Source organism: Lolium perenne, chromosome 7 (assembly GCF_019359855.2).
Source record: "Lolium perenne isolate Kyuss_39 chromosome 7, Kyuss_2.0, whole genome shotgun sequence".
NCBI classification, from domain to species: domain Eukaryota; kingdom Viridiplantae; phylum Streptophyta; class Magnoliopsida; order Poales; family Poaceae; genus Lolium; species Lolium perenne.
Window position 1 is genome coordinate 261285269 of NC_067250.2, and position 14493 is coordinate 261299761.

The 14493-nt window shown below is 47.0% G+C and overlaps 1 protein-coding gene across 1 annotated transcript; it reads right to left on the minus strand.

Moving 5' to 3' along the window:
• Positions 1-286: 286 nt before the first annotated feature.
• Positions 287-1642, minus strand: LOC127313027 (heavy metal-associated isoprenylated plant protein 27). Its single transcript, XM_051343562.1, has one exon. The coding sequence runs from the start codon at positions 1625-1627 to the stop codon at positions 995-997; it is 633 nt and encodes a 210-aa protein (XP_051199522.1). The 5' UTR covers positions 1628-1642; the 3' UTR covers positions 287-994.
• Positions 1643-14493: the final 12851 nt, after the last annotated feature.

The window sequence follows — 14493 nt, forward strand, 5'->3', positions numbered from 1 at the left end:
ATTGTGTATGCAACCATTCTCCAACGAGGACGTAGCATATACTATCCCTAGCTCCTTTAATTCACTGCAATCTACTTTTCCGAAAGTTATATCTTTGTAAGATGAAGAAGTGGACATTTGGAAAGTGTAGTTTTTTTTCGTGTTTGAAACACATAGACCCCCTAGCAGTAATGTTAGATATCATGAAAAATATGTTGATCATATTTTAAGCCATAGTATAAAGTTCAATTCAATAAGCAACGGGTGGAAGGAGAGAAGATGTCGAGACTCGAGACCATACACAATATGAAAAAAAAAAGTTTTTATAGCAGTGCAGATCTGTTACATGGATCATTACAGATGGTTCTTGCCCATAAAAGAAATTACAAACTGGCTGTTCTAGTCGACGAACATGACCTAAAACTGAAGATAGAAGAAACTAAATCCCCTTTACTCGATCACACACAGCTGATCCGACCTCGGCAGCCAAGTTCAGGTCTACTTTCGCGGCAGGAACCGCAGTCGACGCTGGAGAAATGCCGCCGGCCGGGGCGCCGGGCAATACACGGATGCCCATGAGGACGTCAGATGTTGAGATCATGGATCGTTTCCAGCCGCGAAAACGGTCGGCGCAGCGCCAAAGGTACAAGTTCAATCTAGATCAACCTAGCTTGCAGCGGAAGGGAAAGAATTCCAACGACCAGACCTAGTTAGCTAGGTCCGGATGCTGGGGTTTATTGCCACTTACCTCGAATGTCTGAATCTCGAAGAGCTTGATCGGCCGGCCTGAACATCTCAACGGCGGGGCAGCCTGAAACAGCCTCGACGACCGGCCGCCGGCGGGGACGACAAGACGGCTAGATTGCACAGCCTGCCGTGATAACCAGCCCGGGGAAGCTAGCTAGCTAACTCCACCGAGGAAAAAGTGAAATACTCCACACATTACATAGCAGTACTTACTTACGTACGTAGGAGTTAACAGACGGAACGGGGAGATCTCGAGCTACTGATCGAGCTACATGATGGCGCACGCCGCGTTGGCGTTCTCGTCGGAGAAGGCCCCGGTGTACCTAGTCTCGGTGGACGATGCGCGCGAGAACGGCCGCGATGCGGAGGCGCCCCCGCCGCCGTAGTTGGCCGTGACGTCCCGGACGTACCCGGCGGGCGCCTTCCTGTCGTAGGCGCCGGCCGCGTAGGGGTGCGCGACGGCCTCGTAGGGCACGTACGGCCACGGCTCCACCCGCTTGCCGGTCTTGCGCGCGACGCGGTGCATGACCTTGGCCGCGTCGACGTAGCCGGTGACAGTGACCCGGTTCTGCCGGGGCACGACGTCGATGCCGGTGACGCCGTCCATGGCCTCCAGCGTCTTGCGGATCTTGCTCTCGCAGCCCTCGCAGTCGATGTGGACCTTCATCTCCACCGTCTCCAGCTGCCGCCCCTTCTGCAGGTGCCGCTGCGTGAGCGGCGCCGGGCACCCGCACAGCCCCAACATGGCTTCCAGGAAACCCATCGGAGCAAAGCTCTGCCAATGGAGGCGGAGAGGAAGAAGATGTACAGTGTTATCGTTGGTGGTTGGTACTCCGTGGATCGCGTTGGGCGAGGATTTATATACGGCCGGGCGCGGCGACGAGGACTCGAAGAGCGACATGAGCCACCTGCTCCCTAGGATCTAGGCGTGAGATTGACGAAGGGGATTGGTCGTGCTAGTGTGGGCGCTGAGGTCGCGTCGACAGAGCAGAGCTCGTTGTCGGAGGCGCACAGGTCGCGTAATATTGCATTAGGTCCGTTCAGGACCAGACCAGGCTCCGACTGCCGCTGCCATCGTCGGATCTGTGCGCCCGTTGCTTTGTGCCGACTAGAGGTCGCCGTCGTCGGACCATAAGCAGAAGGGACCACAAGTCGGCAGCGAATATTCATATTTTTCCTTTTTATGGCAACAAAAACCTCCACTTTCGTTGGAGTTTTCGGTGAGCGGTTGCCCGTAAGCTTCACGAGTGGAATGACACGCTTGGCGTGTAGAGCACTGTGATGTTCCGTTTTTCTCTGACGAGTAGAAGGAAACGCTTTGCGTGTAGAGCAGTGTGATGTTTCGATTCCCTTTGACGTGTAGAATGGCGTGTCATGTAGACTATGGTGTGATGTTTCGATTTTTTTCTTTAGTTCTGATTTGCTAGTCCTCACCTAGGTGAGAACTAAGTTTATGCTTAGTTAAATTCTGCACCGTTAGATTTGCTTTGTGATTCATGCTAGTTATCGGTTGCAACGTCAGCTGTAAGTTGTAACTGAGATTTGATGTCATCATCTAACTAAGAACGAAGTTAGTTTTCAGTCGACTGAGAAATAGCCACACCCTTTTTAAATGACTAATTATTTTTCTTTTCTTCACGTCAGTGGCTATGTTCGTGGCAGATTAGAATCTATAAGTTTAGCACAATCTAGTTCAAGAATGGCAAACTGATTCTTTGGAAATGGGCTATGAATATACTCATGTATATTCTATTTTAATTCTTTTTTTAATACTGGGTGACCAAGGTCTTAAACTTGAAACCTCTTACCTCTTATACCATATATAAGTGATGTACTAGCTAACTTAACAAAAAATCCAAACTGATGAAAAGAGGCTAGGAAAAATAAGCAGAATATATACTACTAGATAGATCAACATTAACTAAATATATACAAGAGAAATGAATCTTCTTCTTTTGTTGTACACACATTCTTATTGCATCTTGAGGTGATGAGCCTTCCTGACCACCGTTCAATCTTCTACGCATGGACATAGCCGACGTGTGACGTGTGGGTTTTCTAAAATAGACTTGTCAATCTTCCGCATCACAGTCACTCGTGTCCATCGTTACTTTTTCGCATTCTATGTCGTATCATTGTCGACCATTTGTGTATCTTGGTCGTCACTACCTCCACCATCATTGGCTGTGTGAGATTACATAGCTAGAGAAGCGTATAATTATTGAAGTTGAATTAATCGGATTTTAAGTTTTAGTCTTCATGAATTTTGCCATTTGTTGCCTACCACGTCTAACTCATGTGAACTATGGACATGTAAGTGGATATGCCTTTTTTTTTTTGGATAAACGAGTGTTCTATTTTCTCAAGCTTCGCATCAAGCAGAGGCGGAGCTTTTTAGATTGTACCTGATGCACATGCATCATGGGTAAAGAAAATTTTCTAGTAGTACTTGTGTTCTTAATAAGGCCACCACATCACGTTAGGATGAGAAAGATGCATCACGGATACATAATTTCATTGAGCAAAAGATGCAAGCTTAAAGATGCATTAGGAACATTTTCCCTCTAGCTCCGCGCACCTGGCATCAAGGCGATACAATCATGAACATTAACACATTCCAAACAAGTACCGACACCCGAAAAAACAAAAGTCAGAGGTGTTGGAGGCCCGATCCGAACACTAAATTGCAATCCATGAGAGCTAAAAACCTCTCGGTTTCTCGCTCCAACCGAGTATATGTCATACTAAAATCTCCTTGCAGTCATGTCGCTGAAGAAAGACCACATATGTAGTCGGTGTGTACATGAGTGTATAACATTCAGCAGAAATGTTTTTTTTTCTATAATACACAATTCCATCCCTCCATAGCCAAAAAGTAGAGCACAAGGTCGTCGCTGTGGCATCCTAGCCCAGGGCTCAATAAAAATTGATATGATACTCATATCAACAATTTGAAACTTTTTTTTTGGAAGCTCATCCCCAAATAACTTTGCGGTTAACGTGCTTTGCCTCGAACAATTTGAGGGATGGGTTCCCAACCGGGAAGTCCTTCGTAGATGCGAATGGGTGATCACAAAGTGGCCAGGGGTAATAGGCCTATCGACGGAGGGGTGGACGGGCTGTTAACGCCCCCCCCCCCCCACCCCTACCCCCACCACCACCAAGATATGTGAAGTAAATATCTTATGAACACATGTAACAACATACCAAACATAGGTGTGTACATATTAGAAAACTCTTGGACAATATACAACACCTCTCAAACAAATTTACACTCGGAAAGGAGTTTTTTTTATGGACTCATCATAATGGCAAAAGAAAAAATTTGTACCCCTGCACCAATTACACTTATCAAGGTTGTACCTTGTAAAAATCACTTCTCTATGAAGTTACAAAAGAAAGATCTTAATCTTGAGAGAACCTCCTACTTCCATAATTTCTTGTTATCCATGGGAGCGTAATTATGACTTAGAGAAAGGTAAAGAGAATTCACTGAGAATTTGAAATATTTTTTTCCCTTAATTGTATACATAGATAATAAATTTTTATCTTTTCACTATTTACATTGTTCAATGAACCTAAATTTAAAACAAGGAAGTTTATAAAAACCGCAGACGAAGTCTTAATAGGGTCTTGTACCAAAAAAACAAAATACTAGAAATATCGATATTAAATATATAGAAGAAAGAAACTTCTTTCTTGTTGTACACACATTCTGATTGCATCTCAAGATCATGAACAACAAGATGATGTGTCGTCCTAACCATCGTACAAATATTTACATGTGGACACACTTTGGCACGTGACATGTGGATGGACTTTCTAAACTGAAATTGTCAACCCTTCGGCGTCACAATTACTCATGTTCATCATTATTTTCATTCAATTCTTGTAGCAGGCGGATAATTCGCATAAACCCATGAAAGCAGAAAACTAATACAAACTAGACAAGTTTTCTTTTGAAGAAAGACATATAACCTAACAAATTTTGACTACGAAACCGTGGTGGATCAGGTGCCTCTCTACAACCCTAGTTGCTTGCAGTGTTACTGTCTACCATCTCTCCCTCCGCTTGAGCGTGAGTTAGAGGACCCTATATTTTCTGAAGTTCAATTAATTGAATTTTGAGTTTGGTCTTCATGAATGGCCCAAACAAGACCGAGATTCCCGCGAGAATTGCTACGCTGCCTGCAGTGAAATTGCAAGAATCACTTTATACGCTATTTCGAAATCGAATGAATTGAGCAACTGTATTTCCCCAGGTTTCCATTGGAAAAGGGGCTTTTGTATGCAAGTGATGATCGATTGGCAGAGTAGCATCATAACATGGAAGAAACCCCTGAGTAATATCGGAATCCCTCTAACGATTTCAATGAGATGTCATTTGTTGACTTCTGCTCTTACCTTGCCATTTAAGTCCGTGCTCCCAAAGTAGTTTAAATCATGGAAACTATAGCCTTCCACTCGAGTACCATGTAAGTTGATTTCTTTGTAAGCACGTCTAGCTTTTAGGCCACAACTTTGCTAACTACACTTTTAATTAATAGGTTCTATCACGGTTTTAGTTCATTGTTGAATAGTCAGCAGCAAGTGCCTCAAAATCATATTGCGGTACCGACATGGACCGGCTTTGGCGCATGCAACATGTTCTGAAATATCCTAAGAGGGTTGATGCACCTAAACAGAAGAATGCTAGAGAGAACAACATCGACTGTTTAAAAGAAAATATCTCCCTCATGGTTGTATGTACATCTTCCTTATGGAGTGTGGAGGACTTCTATTGCGTGGAGAGCACAACACAAAAAACGATGTCTTCCTAGCTATCACATACCACTATGCTTTTACAAGCAGGCACGCTTTATCGCGTGACACGCAAAACAGACTGGTGAATATTCCATCCACATCACCAATCATTCGTCTCCATCACTATTTTCTCCCTTTTCCTTGTACTGTCACTGTCTACCGTCTCTACCATGATCTCTACCGTCTCGCCCCCTGCCACCAGATATTAGCTCGAGAACCCTACTCCCTCCGTCCCAATGCAGGTGCCTCTCTTGTTTTACGTGTCTCAGTTTTAACCATTAGTTTAACCCATATTGCATGTGTTACTTGTTATAAAAAAATTACACCATTATAAACTGTGTTTGAATACAAAATTAATGGCATAACATCCATGGCAAATAACTCATGTTTTGTTAGTCAAATCGATGGTCAAACTTAAATCACAAAAAAATGTGTGCACACCCTAAATAAGGGCAAGGAAGTAAAACTTGAGAGAATTAATTGTTTGAGTTTCTATTTAACTCTTCAGCAATTTGCTAACGTATTCTCATATTTCATATTCTGTCCATTTCAAAATAAGCAGCCCAGCTTTGTCACGATACGAATATATGTAGATGTATTTTTGTGTGTAGAACTATAGATATATTCGTATCTAGATAAAGACGAATCATTTTTTTAGGATGAAAGTAGTACTAGCGATGCGGCACCATATTTCAGATTTGTATAGGTATGTATGGCACCGTGTTCTAGCGATGCGGCGCCACAAAACTACAAAAGTAGTCGTTTAAGCCACTACTTTACGAGCTACGCTTTAACTACTAATATAAATGTTGTCACGGTTCTGCTTATTAGGTTGAACAGTCAGCCAAAACAAGTACTGAGAATCATGATGCGATGTTGACATGGACAGGGTTGGGCGTCGAAGGTATCGAAAGATCCTATCCTCCCGTGTCAGTGAATGTTACTCCACACCACAGTCTGTTCTTCGAGTACTCCGCACTTGTAAGTCCATGCTCGATTATTTTCCCGATTAGCCCATTCATGCTGGGTCATTAAAGCGTAATCGCACGGTAGAGTGGCTGGCCCACCAAGTAATGTCCAGAAGGTGACTGAATTTCAATATTCAGCCACAACAACGATTTTCAGCCCACTAAAGAGCAAGAGTACCGAGTACGTATGGTACAAGCGAGGCCTGCCCATGCATCAAACTCTTAGGATTTAACTTTTTTGACATAACTTCGTCGGAGGGCCTGGCAATCCATCGATAGAAGAAGAGAGTGATCCCGTTTATAAGGAAAACCAAATCGCAAAATATTAACATAGCCTGGTTTATGAGAGAAACGTGAAACAAACCTGCACATGCAAGAGAGGCACGCTGCCTACGTGATGCTAGGTCACCATCGTAGTAAGAACACGCTCGCAACTCCGAGGCCGCCACCATGACATCCCCTACTCACACGCGATCCACAATGTGACACGACTCGACTGGCCGTAGCCCTAGCTAACCAACGCAGCCGCTCACAGATCACAACAGTTGTGTCAACATCCGAGGATGCCGCCCCATCTTACCAATCAGACCAACTCCTCAAGTCACATCGGCCAGCTCGAGTGCTCCACAACCTCACAATCCTTGAAGCACCATTATGTCATCCCTACGATAAAAGCCACGACCAAGCTACATTGGACCATCACCATATCGCATCCCGAGGCCACTGCCACGACGTCCATCCGCCATTCGGGGCGGCCACCCTGGCTTCCTACCCTTGCCGACAAACACTGTAAAAAATCCTCTCTTAACCGACGAATTGTTTGGACAACACAAGCCATAGTCGCCCGCAAAAGTTTTTTGGCTAGCTGATTCTATTTCTCGATAGCTATTACTGTTGTGGTACGCTCGATACCAACACATACTAGTGTCGTGGTAGGTGGTAATGTAGCCCGACAAAAATAAATACGGCGCTAAATGGACAGAGGCGTATAAATATATAATCCTACGCCATGGATCCTACGCGACCTCTACAATGCATTCGTCTTGAGAAGTTGGTGAAGCACGTCTTGCTGACAAGTGTTCTCCACCATGGACGAGCTTAATAATCATGTTTTATCTTTGACCTATCCACACTTTCTCTTTACCCACTTCACCTCTCGACGAAAGCTTCAGCGGGTGGCAGGCAGCATACGAAAGGCGGTGGGAGTTATCGATCGATCTAGAGCTATTCCGCGGGCCACAGCTAGACTACACGAGATGCCAGTACGCGTACATGGTCTGTGAATACCTCGGTTTCATCCCACACAGTTTGTGGTTGTTCGATGTGGAATATCTCCATTAGCCAAATATTTGGGGATTTCGATCTCACACTTGTACGTGGTTGTTTTTCTCTTTGAAGTACCACACTAATGTATCTGTATCTATGATCCGATTTGGAATGACGTTGAATCATAGCCTGACTAGATTTGCAAGTGCAGTATACCACTGCGTCGCCACATCTGGTGCGACGGGCACAATTTGATGGACACCGACCACAAGTTCCACACCTGCGGTTGTGAGGAGACTGAAAGCAGCAGAAGATTTGAAGAAGAACAAAAATTTGACCAGCAAGCTAAAGAGGGATTGTTGTATCATTCAAAATATGTCTTCAATTAAGAAGAAACTAAACCACGTAGTTAATCATATGTATTTGGAAGCTCAGTGTTAATTATCCTTGTTTGGAGGAGACTGCAGTTATTAATAAATATGTTCTATTATTGATTTGCCTCGGCTGATTTCATAAATTTGTATATTGAAACATACTGATTTTGTTTTTAGACTTACTGATTTTTTTTTTTGAGCACACCACCCCTTATAGCTTTATTCAATCAAAATGTTATTACAAACCCCTGCGGGTGGGTCATTAAGCCAAACATGCTGCCCCTCGCCAGAATACAAGGAGCCTCTAGCTAGATCATGTGCATCTCCATTGGATCTCCGACCTTCATGAACAAAATCAAAATGCTCGAACTCCACCCTGGTTGTCCTGATCTCCCTCACCACCTGGCCATATGCTATGAGAATATCACTGATGTTGATGCTCTTGATCACATTGGCACAGTCACTCGCTAGCTTGACTCGGCGCAAATATAAGTCAGCAGCCAAAGCCATGCCTTCTCTGCACGCCATCGCCTCCAAAACCTCTGGATCGTCCACACCTGCCATCACCATAGTCGAGGCTCCCAGAAACGCTCCCGCCTCGTTCCTCGCTATGGCTGCTAGAGATGCCCGCTTGCTGCTCTTTGACAAAGCTGCGTCGACATTTATTTTTGTGACACCTGGTGGTGGAGGAAACCACCTCGGCGCCGCCGGCCGTGCCCCCTTCGCTGGCTCGTCCTCCCCCCTCTGCACCTCCAGGTCTGCACATAAGCGATTGATGAAACTCAAAGTGGATAGGGGGCTTTGATACACCTCCTCATACACCGCCTTCCTCCTCGCATACCAGATCGCCCATAAGCTCACCGCCGTAAGAGTAAACTCTTCATGCGATAACGCCTCAATTGCCGCATCCAACCACCCTCGAGCATCAGGCTCCTGAATGTTGACCACCACCTCTACCATAACATCTGGTAGCAAGGCCCAAACACTTCTCGACATATTACATTCAAGAAGAGCATGCCGCCATGAATATTGTGCACCACACAGCCTGCATGAGTCGCTAGGCGCCATATGTCTGTGATGGAGAAGATCCATCGAGGGGAGAGTCTGTTTAGCAAGTCTCCAAAGGAAAACACGCAGTTTTGAGGGGACTCTGACATTCCACAGCGATGTCCAGTCCTTCTCCTCCCACTTAGTATCGCATTTGCCTGCATTTTCTCCCAACCATGCAGTCCTCCTTTCCTTCGCATCTACCAGCATCCTATACGCTGATCGCACCGTGAAAACTCCCCTCTTCTCATAATGCCACGCCCACCAGTCATCTTGTTGGCGTGTCGGAAGTGGTATATTTAGCACTAGTTCGGCGTCCATAGGTACAAACGCTTCCTGAACTCTATCAGTGTTCCACGTCCTTGTGTGATCATCAACCAGCTCACTCACCATCTGGGGCGGCTCCGCAAGTGGACAGCAAACCGGCCTCAACATTCAATCACGCGGCAGCCAGTTCGTGTTCCAAATGTTAGTACTCACTCCATTGCCAATACGGCGGATCAGACCTTGCTTGAGAATTTCCTTCCCTTCTCTGATTGCTCTCCATACCCGAGACGGCGACGATCCAACTTCCGCCTCCAGGAGATCACAGGATGGAAAGTAGACTGCCTTTAGGATCCTAGCGCTTAAACTCTGAGGATCCTGCAAGACACGCCATGCTTGCCTTGCGAGAAGAGCCAAATTAAAAAGCTCTATATCTCGAAACACAAGTCCTCCAAGCCCTTTTGGTTTGGTCATAGCTTCCCATGCCACCCAACAGGTCTTCCTCTTGCCCTCTTTGCTACCCCACCAGAAGTTCCGAATCAACCCATTGATATGCTCGCATAAACCCCTTGGTAGCTTGAAGCAAGACATACAATATGTTGTTAGCGCCTGGACTACTGATTTTATCAGAACCTCCTTCCCTCCCGAGGATAGTAACATCTCCAACCAGCCCTGGATTTTCTTCCAAACTCGGTCCTTCAAATATTTAAAGGCTCCATTAGTTGAGGCACCCACATCTGTAGGCATCCCTAAATATTTCGCGCTCAAAGCTTCGTTGTGAACATCCAACAAATCCATGATCTCATCTCTGATAGTCTGACTACAGCCCTTGGCAAAATGAATGGACGATTTTTCCATATTCACCTGTTGGCCTGAAGCCCGACAGTAAATCTCCAACACCTCCTTAATCTCCTCCGCGTTTTCCCTATCAGCTCTGAAGAACAGCAGGCTGTCATCAGCGAAGAGTAAGTGTCCTACCACCGGGGCGGATGTGGCCATTTTAATTCCACTTAAGATCGATGACTCACTTCTTGATTTTAAGAGGCACGAAAGGCCCTCTGCTGCCAACAGAAAAAGATAGGGGGAGATTGGATCTCCCTGCCGAATCCCCCTAGAAGGGGTAAAACTCTCTGTAGCTTCTCCATTAAACAATACTGAGAAGGATACAGAGGTAACCAAACGCATGATCATCTCCACCCAAAGCCTATGAAACCCCAGCTTAAGCATGATGGCCCGTAAATAGCTCCACTCTACTCGGTCATAGGCTTTCTTCATATCCAACTTCAAGGCACAACATCGAAGCCCCTTGGCTCGCTTCTTCTTCATGAAATGTAAACATTCATATGCTGTGATGATGTTGTCCGTAATTAGTCTGCCAGGTACAAATGCAGACTGCTCCTCTGAGATGATCTCTGGTAAAATCACCTTCAGTCTATTTGCTGCCACCTTCGACGCTATCTTGTAAATAACATTGCACAATCTTATTGGTCGAAACTGGCCCAACTCTTCCGGGCTCGCCCCCTTTGGTATCAGCACTACCAAAGTCTTATTAATTACTGCCGGATCATCCTCTCCTTTCAGCACCCTCATCACCACTGTAGTCACCTCCGCGCCACATAACTCCCAATACCGCTGGAAGAAATGAGCAGGAAAGCCATCTGGCCCCGGCGCCTTAGTAGGGAACATCTGAAATAGCGCTTCCTTCACTTTGCTCTCCGTGAACGGAGCCAACAGTGAGTCATTCATCCTTGGTGTAACCTTAGTAGGCACTGTATCAAGTACCCCCTCCATGCCTATCGTTTCCTCCGAAGTGTACAGATTTTTGTAAAAAGTCGTGGTCATATTCTTCATCTCCACTTCGTCACTCGTCACCTGACCGCTGGGCGTCGTCAGCTTTGTAATGCGGTTCTTTTTTCTTCTCTGGCTCGCTCTCAAATGGAAGAAACGAGTATTTTTGTCTCCCGCAGCTAGCCACTGTACCCTTGATCGTTGCTGCCACATAATTTCCTCCCTATGATTCAATTCCACAAGACGATCCGTAACTTTGATTTCAGCATGTGTTGGCCCTTGTCTGCCGGGTACTGATTGCAACCTCTCGAGCTCATCCTTGAGCTTACCCAACTCAAGTCGCACATTCCCGAATGTGGTCTTCCCCCAGTTCTTGAGGTCACCCGCAAATGATGCGAGTTTGCCCTGCAAGGATTGCAAGTCCCTTGCCTCGCTGGCTCCCCTCCATGCATCAGAGACCATCGGCGAAAAATCCTTGTGTTCCTCCCACATCAGTTCGTATTTAAAGCCCAAAGGCTTCCTCCGACGATTCTCCACGTAACGCCAACTAAGTAAGATCGGTCCGTGATCTGATGATGCCGCCGTCAGGTTTCGGACAAAAGCTCCCGCAAAACAGTCACACCACTCCTGTGTAGCTAGCGCCCTATCGAGACGCACCCGACAGAAGGTGCCCCCAGCTACTTTCTTCTCGAAGGTCCAACTCCGGCCCTCAAATCCAAGATCTCTGAGGCCGCATACATCCACCATCTCTTGGAACCCTGCCATCTGAGCGTGACTCCTTTCTTGCACACCTACATGTTCTGATCGATGTAAAACTTCATTAAAATCCCCTAAGCAAACACAGGGTAAATCTGAAGACGACTTGATGAACTTCAACATATCCCAAGTCTTATATCTTTCTCTTGTCTGTGCTTCCCCGTATACACACGTTAGTCTCCACGGAGACCCGACAGCCTCCGTAACAATGGTGTCAATGTGATATTGCGAATACGGTAAAGTCTCAATTTTTATTCCATTGTTCCAGAAAATCCCTAGTCCTCCACTACGGCCAGAGCTACTTACAGCAAAGAGTGATCATAACCTAGTGTATGTCGTAATCCTTCAACCCTCGATCTATGCACTTGAGTTTCTATCACACACAAGATCGAGGGGGCGAAACACCTCGCGAAATCGTGAAGCTCTTTAAATGTCGCAGCCTCGCCAAGTCCGCGACAGTTCCAGATAAAGCAACTCATTACTGCTGGCGGCGCTCCTCGAGGGAGCCCGCCTTATTGCCAGCCTCAATCTTGGTCTTCTCCGCACCCTCCTTGTCCTTCTTCTGCCTCTTCTTATCCTTTGGCGGTACATACTGAGGCGGTGGCGGAGGGATAGCCACCAAAGCCAGATCAGCATCATCCATGTGCAATTGCCTTTGGGCACCTGACATGTCTGTATTCTTCTCAGCCCCCTCCAACAGCGGCTTAATCGGACTCGTGGCTGAGTCCTCAAGCTCATTCCCCTTAACAATGTCCAGGCCAGCTTCTCCTGAATTCTGTTTCCGTGGCGGCACCTTTTCCAAGTTAGTCTTTTCCACCCAAACACCCCCATCACGTCCACCCCTCGCCGAAGGGCGGCCCCTGGCTCCTCCTCTCCCAGAGAACCTGCCACCACGCTCCCCCGTACCACCTCGTCCGCCTCTCGCTCCGTCTCCAGAAGGCGCAAACCCCCGGCGAACCCTCGGTGTGCTCAGGTGCCACGACACTTCCGACGCAAGCAACCAGTTCCCAAACTGCAGATCAGCCTCAGCATACTCCCCGGTTCCGCACTCCAGGTGTTCATGACCCATCTTGCCACAGAAATTGCAAAACCTGGGTAGCTTCTCATACTTCACCACAAACATCATGTTGTCGCAACCCTCCGGTGTAAACGTAACCACTCGCGGCAGAGGTTTATCCGCAGTCAACTTGACGCGCGCTCTGTGAAAATCACCATTGCCGAAGGACACCACCTTCGTCTCCACCCGATCAACTTCACCCACCCTAGCCGCCAACTGCTTCAAAATAGCCTCCGTGCGATACATCGGTGGGATGAGATGAATCTGGATCCAAGCCTAGACCCTGTTTGACAACACCGATGGTACATGATTTGCCCCATCGAATTTCTCAACCATGAACGCACACTCCCGAAAGAGCCACGGACCATCCTCCATGATGCGATTCCAATCTCCCAGGCAATATGCTTGCACCTGGAATAGATTCTTCTCAATCGATCTGAAAGTTATTTCCCTTGCAGGATTCCATGCCGCCCTCAGCGTCTTCTCCAACGATTGCTCGCTGAAGCCTCTAACCGTCAGAAGGCGCCCTACAGCCATCCACTTCACCTCCGGCAGATTCTCACGATCCGCCCTTGCCAAGAACACCCCTTCTCGCTCCGCCTCGCTCAGCTTAAGGTTCTTCAGCAACTCATCCACCTCAAAGACCCTCTCCTTCTTCGATCCTTCCGCCTCCATCGCCGTGTCCGCCCAACCGATCCGATCCGATCTGCGCAGGTTACTCACCGCCAAGGCCGGGCAGCTGTGCTAGACAGCCCCTGAGTCAGCCCGAACAGGAGAAGACACAGCAGCAGGGATCAACCGGGGCGGATTTCCTTCGTCGACGATGATCGCCGCCGAAGTCGCCCTAAACCCTAATCGCCAGAGCGTTAAGTCTTTTTTCGTGCGCCCCACTGGAATGCTAAGACTATGAATGACTGAAAGCCTTTTACTGTTTTTTTTTTTTAGCACATACTGATTTTTTCTTAAGACGCGTCCTAGCTGCTGTAGTGCGACCCAGAATGAATGGGCCCATTGGGAATATAATCGAGCATGGGCTTACGAGTGCTCGAGTGTGTAACGCCAGAGCGTTAGGTCTTTTTTCGTGCGCCCCACTGGAATGCTAAGACTATGAATGACTGAAAGCCTTTTACTGATTTTTTTTTTTTAGCACATACTGATTTTTTCTTAAGACGCGTCCTAGCTGCTGTAGTGCGACCCAGAATGAATGGGCCCATTGGGAATATAATCGAGCATGGGCTTACGAGTGCTCGAGTGTGTAACGCCAGAGCGGCCCAGCCCAGCGTGTTCTACAAAACAACTCTTCGTGCGTGTCGAAGCTAGGACCCATCTGTCAGACTGTAACCATGGCACGGCAGAGAGATCAATCGGGGCATGGCGGCCTCGTAGGCATAGGCATCGTCACCGGCGGCGTTTGCGATTCTGGACGGCGCGATTGGCACATACG

Excerpts from the sequence above, each read along its gene's own strand:
- LOC127313027 (XM_051343562.1), bottom strand. The coding sequence starts at position 1,627 with ATGTCGCTCTTCGAGTCCTCGTCGCCGCGCCCGGCCGTATATAAATCC.